The following is a 14,927-nucleotide window of genomic DNA, read 5'->3' as shown; positions in this document are numbered from 1 at the left end:
TGAAGTACACTGCTGAGAGGAGCAGCGGGTGGGTCAGGAGAGGTCCGCCACGCCATGTAGTCACCTCCTGGGCAGGCGGGGATCGAACTTATGCTGTAGTAGCTGTAGTCTCTTAGTGCTGTGCTTTACCCGCTGCACCACCAGGGAGGGCCTTCCCTCCCCTTTTTTTAATCTTACCAGATCAGGCCTGATTTTTGTGGTTATGTTTACAGAGCCACTTAGTATTTTGAGATCATTTCTACAGAAATGTACAGAATACACTTACGCCTTCTAGTTTGTCATTTCAGAACTTGCATAACCATAATAAAACTTTTGTTTTATATCTTTGCAAAACTCTTTATTTTTATAATTGTGTACTGCATCTTTTAAATCCAATAGTCTACATTTGGGCATTTCAGTTGATTCCAGTCTTCCTATTGTCAATAAAGCAGCAATAAACAAGGGGGTGTCTTTTAATCAGTGTTTTTGTGTCTTTTGGGTAGATAGCTAGGAGTGGGATTGCCGGGTCATATGGATGCTCCATTTTTAGCAGTTAAAGAAACCTTCAAACAGCTTTCCACAGTGGTTGTACTAGTTTGCATTCCCACCAGCAGTGCAGGAGAGTTCCTTTTTCTCCACATCCTTGCCAACATTTGTTGTTGCTAGATGTTTGAAGATGTGCCATTCTCACTGATGTGAGGTGTTATCTATTGTGGCTTTAATTTGCATCTCTCTCATTACAAGTGTTGACCATTTTTTCATATGCCTGTAGGCCTTACCCTTTTTGTCTTTAGACAAGTGTCTTTTTAGCTCTTCTGCCCATTTCCTGATGGAGTTGTTTATTTTTGTTTGAGGTTCATCAGTTCTTTGTATATCTTTGTGATCAATCCTTTATTACTAGTACTGCATGGCAAAGTTTTTTTCCCCATCAGTGAGATGTCTGTTTTTTGTAATGTCTTTTTCGCTGTAAAGAAGCTCTTTAACTTGACCATAGTATAACTTTTTTATTACTAAATAATATACTGTAGTACAACTTTTTTTTTTTAAGGTTTATTTATTAATTCATACATATCTGGGGTATAGGCCAGAGGTGCAGGGGCAGTGAGGGGATTCACCAGAGACAGCGTGGGGAGCAGCAGAACAGGCCGACTGAGGAAGTACACTGCTGAGGGGAGCAGCGGGAGGGTCAGGAGAGGTCTGCCATGCCATGTGGATCACCTCTGGGGTGGGGATCAAACTCATGCTGAATTGGCTTTAAGTTTCTTAGTGCTGTGCTTTAACCTGCTGCGCTACAAGGGAGGGCCCCCACAGTACGACTTTTAATACCAAAAAAATTGCATTGGTTCAGTATTAACTGTAATGTTGGCTATAAATCAGATTTCACTAATTTCCTCTCTAATATTCTTAATTATATTTTATGACAGGCCTATTTAAGGACTTGATACTTTCCATAAGTTCTGATCTTTTTTTTTTTTTTTGAAGATTTATTTATTTGTGCATACAGAACTGGGATGCAGGCCAGAGGCTCAGGGGCGGTGAGAGGCTTCACCAGAGACAGAGTGGGGAACAGAATAGGCAGATGGACGAAGTACACTGCTGAGGGAGCAGCGGGGGGGTCAGGAGAGGTCTGCCATGCCATGTGGTCACCTCCGGAGCAGGCGGGAATTGAACTCATGAGGAAGCGGCTTTAGATTCTCAGTGCTGTGCTTTAACCCGCTGCGCCACCAGGGAGGGCCATTCGGTCATTTTTATGTGTTGTTACATTTGTTTTCTCATGGTTTAACTGAGGTTTCAAATTTTGGCAAGAATACCATACAAGTGTTGTGTGCCTCTCACATGAAACCTGGGGATCGATGGTGCTAATATGTTTATTACCTTTTTATTTGTTTATAATGCCTACTGGTTTTGTGATTTCAAAATTATTGTTTTTCACTTTTAAATACATGAATAATCTTAGAGACGATTTGAGACTACAGATAGTACATTTTTCCTGAAAGGTTTGCTCTCACGTGTTTTAGCTATCATTAGTGAATTTCATTGTAAAAGACTGGTTTTGCCTCATATAGAACAACTGAGTTTTTTCTTATGTATCTTAGTTAAGTAGTTGTGAACCTTTATTAATGTTTCACCATTTAATATGTTGTTTGTAACAACCAGTGAAGAAATGTAGCCAGAAAGAAAAAGCAAAATACCAGATGGCTTTACCCATGGGGGTATAAGGGATTGGGGGAGAGGGGGTGGGCAGGGAAGCAATTGTAATAAAATAAAAATGAAAATCAACACACAGCTATAAACTGGAGACACTCTACAGGCTGGAGAGGGAAATAGGATCAAAACTGGGGTGGGAAGAGACTACAATGATGGCACATGGGTGAATTGGTGATGGGAAGTCCCACAGGGACTACAACCAAGATGAAAAAATGTACAAAATGATGAAGCATGATATAAAATACATTAAGTTAAAAAAAATTTTGGTGTTGGCAGGTAGTTTCTTAAACTTTGAAAAATGCCATTAATAACCCAGGTTACGTGCCATTATTGTACTAATAGTTCTTTCATGATCAAAAAGTTATTACTATTTCATTAGAGATTGTTTTGTTTTTACTTCAGACATTAGGGAAATTGGCTTATTTTATAATAATTAACAAATTTTTTTTAAACCTGTGAAGATAGTAATCCTACAAAGGAAAAGTGAGTTTACTACTTTTTACCTTGTGAGATAGGTATATTAAAGTATCTTTACAACAAAAACCATTTTGTTTTCAAGTTGGTTGTATATACAGGTAGTTCTTAATGGTGAGTTTTTTGTTTTGTTTTGTTTTGTTTTAAGATTTATGCATACAAGAACTGGGATACAGGCCATAGATTTGTGGGGGTGAGAGGATTCACAGAGTGTGGGGAGTAGAACAGAGATACTGACTGAAATACACTGCTGAGGGGAGCAGCAGGTGGGTTAGGAGAGGCATGCGCTTCCGTGTGGGTCACTTCTCTGGCCAGGGATGGAAATCATGTGTTGCAGTGGTTTTAGGTTGTTTCATAGTGCTGCATCAGGGAGGGCCTAATGGGTAAACATCTTAGCAGATCCTTTCTCAACAAAAAATTGAAAGGATAACGCCTGACCTTTAAAAATTTTACATAAGCTTTTTATTTATGATGCTTAACTAGTTACATTTTCTGGTGTTTTTGTAGTTTTAATCTGGAAAAGTTAAGGTATATGTTTATTTAAATGAACATGTTGGGTTGTTTTAATTTTTAAATTGAAGGAAGTTAACCAAAAAAAATTAAAAACTTAGTGAACAGTGTGACAAAAATTAATGCATTTTTTTAGACCTGTGAACATTGCAATCTATTCTGTTTTACCCTCTGCAGTCTTTTTGTTTCTGAAGATTTATTATTAACATGTCATAAAAGTGTTAATTTTTTTAATAGGGATTAAAAAATACGTTGTTGGCCTCATCATCAAGACGTCATCTGACCCAACATGTGTAGAGGTAAGGACTTGGGAAGATTATTTTGGCTGTAAAGTTGTTTAAATACTGAAACTGCAGCTTATATTTTTATCACAATGTACACACACATATCTGCCATCATTTTTCTTGGTGGAAGAGCTATATTTTTTGTTTGTATTAGTGCACATTTATAAAAATTACTTATTGATGCATAGAGCTGGGGTATAAGTCAGAGTTGTGTGGCTAAGAGGATTCACCAGAGGCAGAATGAGCAACAAAAACAGTGGGTTGACTGAAATTCACTGTTAAGGAAGGGGGATGGTGGGCAAGATGGGAGAGGTGTCCAGTTCCATATGTGGGGAAACTATTTGGCTATGGATCAAATGCTGGCCATATTGGTGACAGCGTGACACTTCACCTGGGAGGCCGTATGTATACCCATTATAAAAGCTCTTTGTTTAATCTAAACTTTTTTCTTTCCTTAGAAGGAAAAGGTGTATATCGGAAAGTTAAATATGATTCTTGTTCAGGTAAGCCATTACTTTATTACCTGTTTTTCTCCCCAGAATTTAAATGCTACAGTTAGAAGACTTTGTACCCATCATCTCTATGGCTACAGTAAATTGGATGTTAAACATTTTTTCTTTAGTCTGATATTTTGCTGTCTAATATTTTCCTTTTCATGATTATTGTAGTCTTAATTCACAAGTCATTGCCTTTCAATTTACATTGTCTTTGAATTTATCTTCTTGATACAGCTATACTGTATCTCCTCAAACTTTCTGTAGGCTGGCATTAGAAATGTCATAGTCATCTAGTTTTTATGTAGGAAGATCTTTCTTACAGCTATTGGTGTGCAAGAAAATGATTGTTAAAAAATTTTTATTTAAGATTCATGTATTCATTCATACAAGAACTGGGGTGTAAGCCAGAGGTGCAGGGGAGGAGAGGATTCACCAGAGTCAGTGTGGGGAACAGAACAGGCAGTTGTACTTAAATTCATAGTGCTTTGCTTTTAACCTTTTGTACCATCAGGGAGGGTTTGGATTTTTCTTTTAATTGATGGGTTTTGAAAACATTTGTATATTCTGTAGACAATAATGTACTTCCTGTCTTAATGAAGTAGAAAATTAAAACTGTGCTTATTTTGTGCTGCTTTTAGCATTATCCATTTTCTTTGAAGTTTAACAAATGAAATGAAAATGATGTTTTATATTTAATTTTAGATACTGAAACAAGAATGGCCTAAACACTGGCCAACATTTATTAGTGACATTGTTGGAGCAAGTAGAACCAGTGAAAGTCTCTGTCAGAATAATATGGTGATTCTCAAACTCTTGAGTGAAGAAGTATTTGATTTCTCTAGTGGACAGATAACTCAAGTTAAAGCTAAGCATTTAAAAGACAGGTAAGTAATTATTTTAGAAGTATTTCTTCAAATTTTATGAAGAGATTTGAAGTAGCTTGTAAATGTTTTAAGGTACTGCAGGTTTTGATACATAAAATTATTTCTAGTTTTTAAGTGGAGGTTTAAATTTTAAAGTGGACTTGATATTCTAACTCCGGAGGCTTGAAAGTACTTATTGTATTAAAGATGAGATGTCATACTTGTGTTACAAGAAAATAATGTCATACAGCATATGTAGGAGGAATATGTGTTGAGAGTCCATCGAAACCTTTTAGGGATCAGTCTTATATGGAGACTAGTTAGTTTGCAGGAAGTAACTTCTGTCCAACATAACTGCAATTTTTTTTTTTTTTTTTGGATTTTCAAATTATTATTTAATAATACAACAGTTTATTTTTTTACATCATTTTGTACTTTTTTTTTTTTTATCTCAGTTGTAATCCCTATGGGTTTCCCATCACCGAGTCACCCGTGTGCCATCACCATAGTCCCGTGCACTCCCCCCTCACCCCCGTTTTTGATCCCATTCCCCACTCCACCCCCACAAAATGTTTCTGGTATATGATTGTTCATTATTATTCTCTCGCCTGGTCCATTATACTCCTGCTATGAGTGAAACCATCCGGTATTTTTCTTTCTCTTTCTGGCTTATCTCACTTAAGCATGATCTTTTCCAGCTCCATCTAAGTTGCTGCAAAAGACATGTGTTTCTCTTTTTTGGTTGCTGAGTAATATCCCATTGTGTATACGTACCACATATTTTTAATCCAGTCATCTACTTTTGGGCATTTGGGCTGCTTCCATGTTTTTCCAATTGTAAATAAAGCAGCAATAAACATGGGGGTGCAGGTATCTTTTTCAATCAGTGTTTTTGTGTCTTTTGGGTAGATACCTAGGAGTGGGATTGCTGGGTCATGGGGAAGCTCCATGTTAAGCAGTTTGAGGAACCTCCAAGCAATTTTCCATAATGGTTGTACTAGTTTGCATTCCCACCAACAGTGCAGGAGAGTTCCTTTTTCTCCACATCCTCACCAACATTTGTTGTTGCTAGTTGTTTGAAGATGTGCCATTCTCACTGGGGTGAGGTGGTATCTCATTGTGGTTTTAATTTGCATCGATCCTTACTACAAGTGATGTTGAACATTTTTTCATATGCTTGTTGGCCATCTGCATTTCCTCTTTGGAGAAGTGTCTTTTTAGCTCTTCTGCCCATTTTTTGATGGGGTTGTTTATTTTTGTTGAATTTCATCAGTTCTCCGTATATTTTTGTGATCGGTCCTTTATCACTACTTTTGTGTGAGAAAATGTTTTCCCAATTAGTGGACTGTCTGTTTGCTTTTTGTAATGTCTCTTTTGCTGTACAGAAGCTCTTTAACTTGTAGTCCCATCTATTTATCTTTGCCTTCACTATTGTGGCATTGGGTGCTCTATCTTTAAAGATGTCGCTGAAACGTATGTTGTGTATGTAGTGTTTGGCCCATCTTTGCTTCTAGGTATTTTATGGTTTCCGTTTTTATGTCTGGGTCTTTAATCCACTTCGAGTTGATTTTTGTGAATGGAGTGAGGCAGTAATCTAGTTTTTTTTTTTGCATGCAGCTTCCCAGTTTTCCCAGCACCATTTGCTGAACAAACTTTCTTTGTTCCATTGTATCTTCTTTGCTCCTTTGTCAAAAATGAGCTGTCCATAAATTTGTGGGTTTATATCTGGGTTTTCTATTCAAATCCACTGGTCTGTATGTCTATTCTTATTCCAGTACCATGCAGTTTTGATTATTATGGCTTTGTACTATAGCTTGAAGTTTGGGATTGTAATGCCTGCATTTGTTTTTTCTTAGACATGAGGGTTTTGGCTATTTGAGGTCTTTTCATAATTGCAATTCTTAACTAGTACTGCTTATTACCATATCTCTTATTGAAGACAGTAGGAACATACCACACTAATATTTCTTATCCTTAGTAATTAAAATTTGTTTAATTTATTATATTATTATATATTTTGCCTTCATTTATTTCAAGTTAGCTTCAGAATTTACTGTTTTACTCCCATTGGTTTGATGTATAAGTACATTCTAGCATTTGTAAAATATGTACATATTTATATCACTTTATGTAGAGAGTCTTAAATATCTTAAAACTGATACTAAAATTCAGTTTGAGTAAGGATGCCAAAAATACCAAACCTTCAAGAATCAAAATTATGTACTCTTAAAGCAGTATTTATAGTTGACTTTTAACAGTGGTGATACCACTGTTTATTTTTAATAACTTTGTTGCTGTTCATGATATTAGGATTATTTGTGTTTACACTACACTGGAGTTGGGGTTTTTTGTTGTTGTTTGTTAAGATTTATTTATTTATGCATACAGAACTGGGGTACAGGCCAGAATCTCAAGGTCGGCGAGAGGCTTCACCAGAGACAGAGTGGGGAGCAGAACAGGCAGATTGACAAAGTACACTGCTGAGGGGAGCAGCGGGCTGGTCAGGAGAGGTCTGCCACGCTATGTGGTCACCTCTGGGGCAGGCGGGAATCGAACTCATGCAGAAACGGCTTTAGCGTCTTAGTGCTGTGCTTTAACCCGCTGTACCATCAGGGAGGGCCTACACTGGAGTATTTAATGAAGTTTTCATTAGTGTGTATTATGGTATCATGTGTCTTCTAAATTGGTGGCTTTTTGTTTTGTTTTTTTTTTTAGCATGTGCAATGAGTTCTCACAGATTTTTCAGCTGTGTCAGTTTGTAATGGTAAGACCCTTTAATATCTTTTTAAAACAATAATTTATTATAGGAAAATTACTTATAAGGTGTTTTTGTTACAGGAAAATTCCCAAAATGCTCCACTTGTACATGCAACTTTGGAAACATTGCTCAGATTTCTAAACTGGATTCCACTGGGCTATATTTTTGAGACCAAGTTAATCAGTACATTAATTTATAAGGTATGGTGAATACATATCAGATCTATAAAAATGTAAAGATCGTATGCTTGTTTAACTTGTATTGTATAATCTCACTAACTCCACATGAACAACTATAACATTTGAGACACAATGAACTAACTGAAAAAGATGTTCTTGTATGGTGGAAAATCTGTTATTCCAGGTAATTTTAAAGCATTATCTCATATATATATGTGTGTATATCTTTTTAAGAGTTATTTTTATTTATTTAGGCCTATGAGAACTAGGCTGGAAGGGGAAGGGGAAGAGGATTCACCAAAGACAGAGTAAGGGGCAGAACAGGTGGATCCACCTGAGGGGAGCAGCGCACAAGATGGGAGAAGTCTTGCTGCGCCATGTAGGTCAGTTTGCTTGCCACTTAAGTGGCTGTGGATAGCTTCATAGTGCTGTGCTTTAACCTGTTGCACCATCAGGAAGGGCCCTCTGTTTGTATACATTCTAAACAATAGCATATGGCAGTCTATTTTCCCACATCTCCATTAATCTCAATGGATTGCCCATACTAAAATCTGGATTGCCCATACTAAAATCCTAAGTATTATCTGAGACTATGAAATGTGGTATGCTTAAAAGTCATGTAGTCCTGAAAAAGTTTTCAAAACAACTTTGTTTTTCAGATATCTGAAAGTTTTATCAAGAGAAAGCGTAATTTGCTTTTTAAAGCATTTACTACCTGTCAGTAGATAATAGAATTTTTTTATAATTACATAGGCAGGATAAAACGTATTGATCCTATAGCTCTTTTTCTATGTTTCTGATAAGTAGATCCTTTTTAAAAATAATTTTAAATGACATTCTTCGAGCCATTTATTTTTATGCTTCCCTTTTTATTTTTTTTTTAATAGTTCCTAAATGTTCCCATGTTTCGAAATGTCTCTCTGAAGTGCCTCACTGAGATTGCTGGTGTGAGTGTAAGCCAATATGAGGAACAATTTGTGACACTATTTACACTGACAATGATGCAGTTAAAACAGGTAACTGTTTTAACAATACTCTTGGAAACTGAACAGTATTAATACCTAAAAAAAAAATTGTATTGGAGTTAAACCATTTCATCAGGTCATAGTAAGTTGACTGTAATGTGATTGTTTACTTGCTTCATTAAGCTTTTAAGGAAAATTTCAAGGAAAATTCCTTGAAATAAAAGTTTGGGGTGTACCATGCTAACTTAATTTTACAAAATTTAGAACTTGGAAACCCAAGACTGTTTTGCTTCAGACCTTACGTATTTACGGAAGGGATTACCCAGTTCTAGTTCAGTTAGGTATGTATTTTATTTCAGAGAGTAATTACTACATGCTTGTCAACTGAATACCTTGGATGTTTTTACAACACTGAGGAGGGGAACATTTTTTAAAAGCAATCAAATCTAGAACTCAAATACATAAAAACAGAAATAGCCCACTATTTACAGAAGAATAATGATCATTAGGATGAAATGTATCTTATCTTGGTTTAAAAATGCAGGCTAATAATTGTCCATTTTTAATTTGCAGATGCTTCCTTTAAATACTAATATTCGACTTGCATACTCAAATGGAAAAGATGATGAACAAAACTTCATTCAAAATCTCAGTTTGTTTCTCTGCACCTTTCTTAAGGAACATGGTCAACTTATAGAAAAAAGATTAAATCTCAGGGAGACACTCATGGAGGTAGGCTTTTTGAAGCCTTTCCCTTGAAATTCTTGTACATAATAAAAACTTAAAACTGTACCTTTGTTGTAAAATGTAAATCTTGAAATATCTTTTTACCTATTACTTATGTTCCTTATACATTTCTTATTAGTACTAAATTATAGTTAGAAGCCAAATTTCCTGATTGTTCATTATTGCAGGCCTTAAATTTTTTTTTTTTTTTTAAGATTTATTTATGCATACAAGAACTGGAATGTAGGCAAGAAGTGCAGTGGGTGAGAGTATTCACCAAAGACAGTGGGGAACAGAACAGACAGGTTTGCTGAAATAACACTGCTGAGGGGAGCAGTGAGCAAGACAGGAGAGGTCTACTTCACCATGTGAGTTAGCTCCCTGCCTGACAATTGAATTCATGTGTATTTCAGTGGCTGGTGATAGCTAGATAGTGCTGAGACTTTATAGGCCATAATTTGCAATCAAATCCTAAAGGATATCAACACATCATTTCTAGTAGGAATATTCCCAAAACATTTTCCAAAGTGTAATTTCAGTGACATTTGGTTAATTCTGTGTTGTCAAACACTCTATTCCAAAATACTATCATTAGCCTCAGAGGAATCTCTTCCCTTCCCCCCCCCCCCAAAAAAAATTCTTTGATTTCTACCCTCTTCCTCCCAGCCATGAATTGTCTATGGGTTAGCCTGTTTTGGTACCTTTCCTGTATATCATCTTTTTACTAGCTTCTTTCTGTTACTTAAAGATTTATTTATTTATTTATGTTTACAGAGCTGAGGTACAGGCCACAGGTGCAGGGGCGGGGAGAGGCTTCGTTAGAGACTGTGTGGGGAGCAGAACAGGCAGATTGGCGACCTACATGCTGAGGGGAACGGTGGGTGGGGGAGAGGTCTGCCACACTATGTGGCTCACCTCCAAGGCCAGGGATCAAACCAGCACTAAAGTGGCTGCAGCTAGCTTCACAAGCTGCTTTTTAACCCGTCTGCCATCAGGAAGGGCCTAGGTTCTAGCTTCTTTACCTAAGCATGTCTTCCACCTATATTATAACATCTGCTTGTACTCTGTATTATAGGACAACTTTGTATGTATACACAGTCCTTGATTTCCAAAGGGTTGGGGGTTGGAAGGGAGTTTGGAAATGGACTTGTTATTTTGCTAGTGTTATAAGATGGTATAGCTTACTACATACCTATGATATATATAGGACCAGCGTTGTAGATGTGTTCCAACAGTGAGCAGAATGATATGTGGTACATGATACTTATCAGCTGATGGTCATTTAAATTTCCACCTGTTTTTTGTTACTGAATTCAAGTGCTATTTAAGGTCCTTAATCTGTTTTTATTTATTTTATTTATTTAAAGATATATGTTACTTATTTATGCATACAAGAACTTGGCTACAGGCCAGAGGTGGAGGTGTGGTGAGAGAATTCACCAGTCACTGTTGAGCAGAATAGCCAGATTGACCGAAATACATGGCAGAGGGGAGCAATGGTTGAGATACATTTCTACCCCACCATATGGGTCACCTCCCTGGCAGGACAAAGATATATTGACTAGCTGCTATGCAAATGTTTATTAAAATGTTCTAGGACATGTCAAAAGAAACCTTGATTTGCTTTTAGAGAATTTTTAAGTTATTTGAAAGTGTGCTGGAACCTCATAGTTGCACAGTTTTTTAATTCCTACTAATGTTAACAAATAGACATTGGAGGCTGATTAATAATGCCTTTGGGTTATATTAATTGTATTGGTGGTCTGTGTAGGCACTTCATTATATGTTGTTGGTGTCAGAAGTGGAGGAAACTGAAATCTTTAAGATTTGTCTTGAGTACTGGAATCATTTGGCAGCTGAACTCTATAGAGAAAGCCCATTCTCTACATCTGCTTCTCCATTGCTCTCTGGAAGTCAGCATTTTGATGTTCCTCCTAGGAGACAGCTGTATTTGCCTGTGCTATCCAAGGTAATGATAAAGTGGGTGGTTAAGTGTTCTTCAAGTTGCTTAATGTGATTTTTGAGAACCAAACACAAATACTATTTTTATATTCTGTTTAATCTACTCAAATAAATAAGAACACCCAAAAAAAAGAGGATTTGACAGTTTCCCCACATGTGTTAAAAACTAAAACATAAGGGTATTGATTTAAAGAGCTATTGTTTACAAAGGTATAGTCCTTGTAACAAGAATCACTTGTGAGAGTCTTAAAAATAACAACTGAAGTCAGCCACCAACTACTAACTCATAGTCTAGGAATGAGACAGGTAGCTTAACTGATGGTTTTGGTTTTGTTTGTTTTCATCTTTTTAGAGGGCATGAAAAACCATTGGTACAAGGTCAACATTTTTAATGTTCATTCTTTCATATCTTTGTCAGGATAATGTATGGTATGTTGGCATTACATACATATCTCTTTCAGGAAATACTTATGCATACAAGAGTTGGGGTATAGGCCAGAGGTACCAGGGGTGTGAGAGGATTCACCAGAGACAGAGTGGTTAGTAGAATAGGCATATTGACTGAAATACACTGCTGAGAGGAAAAACAGGTAAGACAGGAGAGGTCTGCTGTACCATGTGGTTATTAATTATCTCCTTAGCCAGGGAGAACTTGTGCTGTAGTAGCTGGTAGATAGCTTGATCATGCTAATCCTTTTTGTACCACCAGGGAGACCCTACATACATACAATATATTAAGTATCTTTATAATTTTTGATATGACTGATTTAAAAAATCTAACCTATTTTTTTTGATTGGTTTATTGTTGAATAGGTTCGTTTATTGATGGTTAGTCGTATGGCTAAACCGGAGGAAGTATTGGTGGTTGAAAATGATCAGGGAGAAGTTGTAAGGGAATTCATGAAGGATACTGATTCCATAAATTTATATAAGAATATGAGAGAAACATTAGGTAAGTTAATGAATATGCTGGTTTATTATTTGCCTTTGTAATTCTATTCTGAGGTGGGGATAATTTTAGGAAATTTAAATACACTTAGTCTCTGAATTTTAGTAAGAACTATATTTTTATTAACGTGGTTGAGTCTTGTGTTTCAAACACCTGGAACTTTCTCTCCCTTTGTAGTTTATCTTACTCACCTGGATTATGTAGATACAGAAAGAATAATGACTGAGAAGCTTCACAATCAAGTGAATGGTACTGAGTGGTCTTGGAAAAATTTGAATACATTGTGTTGGGCAATCGGCTCCATTAGTGGAGCAATGCATGAAGAGGATGAAAAACGATTTCTTGTTACTGTTATAAAGGTACACAAGTGATAATGTATGTTCTAAGTCCATTATATATGTTTTATAATTATAAATGACTATAAAATATATTGTATTTTATAGGATCTGTTAGGATTATGTGAACAGAAAAGAGGCAAAGATAATAAAGCCATTATTGCATCAAATATCATGTATATAGTAGGTCAATATCCAAGATTTTTAAGAGCCCATTGGAAATTTTTGAAGACTGTAGTTAACAAGCTTTTTGAATTCATGCATGGTAAGTCTTCTTTTTTTATGTTTTATTTTGTGAAACAAATAGAAAATTTTTCTTGAAAAATTTTTTTGTTTTAATTTGTTAGAGACCCATGATGGTGTCCAGGACATGGCATGTGATACTTTCATTAAAATAGCTCAAAAATGCCGCAGGCATTTCGTTCAAGTTCAGGTTGGAGAAGTAATGCCGTTTATTGATGAAATTTTAAACAACATTAATACTATAATTTGTGATCTTCAACCTCAGCAGGTATGTAAAGCACTAAACATTATTCATAGGAAGTAGCTGTTATTTTAATGAGAGTTATTAATAGGAGTGGAGAGTGCCTTTAGTTGTCTTTAGTTACAGGTTTCCAAAGGTAGAAATCTAACCAGAAGTTTGTTCTACTGCTTTAATAATGCCAGTTTTAATATATGTATTATTTGTGTATTGTTTTCATTGTTGTATATAAAAGCAAAATCTACCTTTTAAATATACAGGTTCATACGTTTTATGAAGCTGTGGGCTACATGATTGGTGCACAAACCGACCAGACAGTACAAGAACATTTGATAGAAAAATATATGCTACTCCCTAATCAAGTTTGGGATAGCATAATCCAACAAGCAACGAAAGTAAGTTACATTAATTTTTCTTAAATTAGTATTAAATTAGTATTTCAGAATATAGTGTTACCTACAAAAGTAGTAAATAAAGTAACTTTGATTTGAATATGATCCATAATTGCTTTTATGTGTGCTTTTAAAAATTGTAATTTTTTTTTTCTTTTTATGGAAAATTGGAGATATTTTACTCCATTCTTAGTTGTGGTTAGGTTGTGTAGATCTTCATGGGTTTTTACCATTTCATATTAAAGTGTAATAGTGTTGGAGTAAGGAAGATAGTGATTTTTTAAGTAATATTTAGTAATGATAATTCTGTTAAAGACAAATGGAATTTTTTTTCCTTCACAGAATGTGGATATACTTAAAGATCCCGAAACAGTCAAGCAGCTTGGTAGCATATTAAAAACAAATGTGAGGGCCTGCAAAGCTGTTGGACACCCCTTTGTAATTCAGCTTGGAAGAATTTATTTAGATATGCTTAATGTGTACAAGTGCCTCAGTGAAAATATTTCTGCAGCTATCCAAGCTAATGGTGAGTTGGAGTACTTACAGAATGATATGTTCCTCACTGTTAAAAATTCAGATTTTCTCTACAAAATCATATTACCTGGGCCCTACCTGGTGGCGCAGTGGGTTAAAGCATAGCTTTAACAGCATGAGCTTGATCCCCAGTCAGGGAGTTCTGTATGCTTAAATAAATCTTTTTAAAAAAAAATTTAAATTACCCTTCCCATATTCCAGAAAAACCTTAATTTTTGTGACTAGTTACAGCCTATAGTAATAGGCTGAAAGTGTTTTTGGAATAAATTCAGTGTTTACTTGTGTGTATGATTTTCAGTAGTAAATAAGAATTAGTGGTATCTGAAGCACATACTGTCGATTATCAGTGTAGATTTTCAGTTATCAAGTTGTATCCCACTTAATTTTTTTTTTTATAGGTGAGATGGTTACAAAACAACCACTGATTAGAAGTATGAGAACAGTTAAAAGGGAAACTTTAAAATTAATATCTGGTTGGGTTAGCCGGTCCAATGATCCACAGATGGTAAGTTAGAGATACTGAACTATTTTGTTTTCTCCAGTTGATGCTACTTTCTGTTTGTACATTTTTATATATCAAATCATTTCCAGAAATGGTTTCTGGAAACTAATCCATATCTTCATAAGCCTTAGCCTAGAAAATAAGATTTTTTTGTATCATATCATTCTCTTGAGACTAGAAACATAACAAAATATTATGCTTTGGTATTTTTACTTGATAAGGAAATAAATTTTAGTAAATTTGCTCATAAGACTGTTGTGGAATTCTCACATATTAAAAGGTTGTGAGTACATGTTTTAAGAGATCAGAATTATGCCTAAACTTTAGCT

General features: G+C 35.6%; 1 protein-coding gene across 1 annotated transcript in view; it reads left to right on the top strand.

The window, feature by feature from the left end:
* The window catches only part of XPO1 (exportin 1), a 40,628-nt gene that overhangs the window by 21,597 nt on the left and 4,104 nt on the right, over positions 1 to 14,927 (top strand). The window contains exons 5-19 of the mRNA XM_004691430.2: positions 3,409 to 3,470; positions 3,914 to 3,958; positions 4,655 to 4,836; positions 7,531 to 7,579; positions 7,654 to 7,773; positions 8,640 to 8,768; positions 9,291 to 9,449; positions 11,215 to 11,412; positions 12,219 to 12,357; positions 12,532 to 12,713; positions 12,798 to 12,954; positions 13,037 to 13,200; positions 13,431 to 13,565; positions 13,905 to 14,088; positions 14,495 to 14,601. Of these exons, the coding sequence (XP_004691487.1) occupies positions 3,409 to 3,470; positions 3,914 to 3,958; positions 4,655 to 4,836; positions 7,531 to 7,579; positions 7,654 to 7,773; positions 8,640 to 8,768; positions 9,291 to 9,449; positions 11,215 to 11,412; positions 12,219 to 12,357; positions 12,532 to 12,713; positions 12,798 to 12,954; positions 13,037 to 13,200; positions 13,431 to 13,565; positions 13,905 to 14,088; positions 14,495 to 14,601 (2,012 nt within the window). The remainder of the gene's footprint in view (positions 1 to 3,408; positions 3,471 to 3,913; positions 3,959 to 4,654; positions 4,837 to 7,530; positions 7,580 to 7,653; positions 7,774 to 8,639; positions 8,769 to 9,290; positions 9,450 to 11,214; positions 11,413 to 12,218; positions 12,358 to 12,531; positions 12,714 to 12,797; positions 12,955 to 13,036; positions 13,201 to 13,430; positions 13,566 to 13,904; positions 14,089 to 14,494; positions 14,602 to 14,927) is intronic.

Source organism: Condylura cristata, unplaced genomic scaffold (genome assembly GCF_000260355.1).
Source record: "Condylura cristata isolate star-nosed mole 26May11 unplaced genomic scaffold, ConCri1.0 scaffold00031, whole genome shotgun sequence".
Lineage (NCBI taxonomy): Eukaryota > Metazoa > Chordata > Mammalia > Eulipotyphla > Talpidae > Condylura > Condylura cristata.
This window is presented reverse-complemented; position numbering and strand designations above follow the sequence as displayed.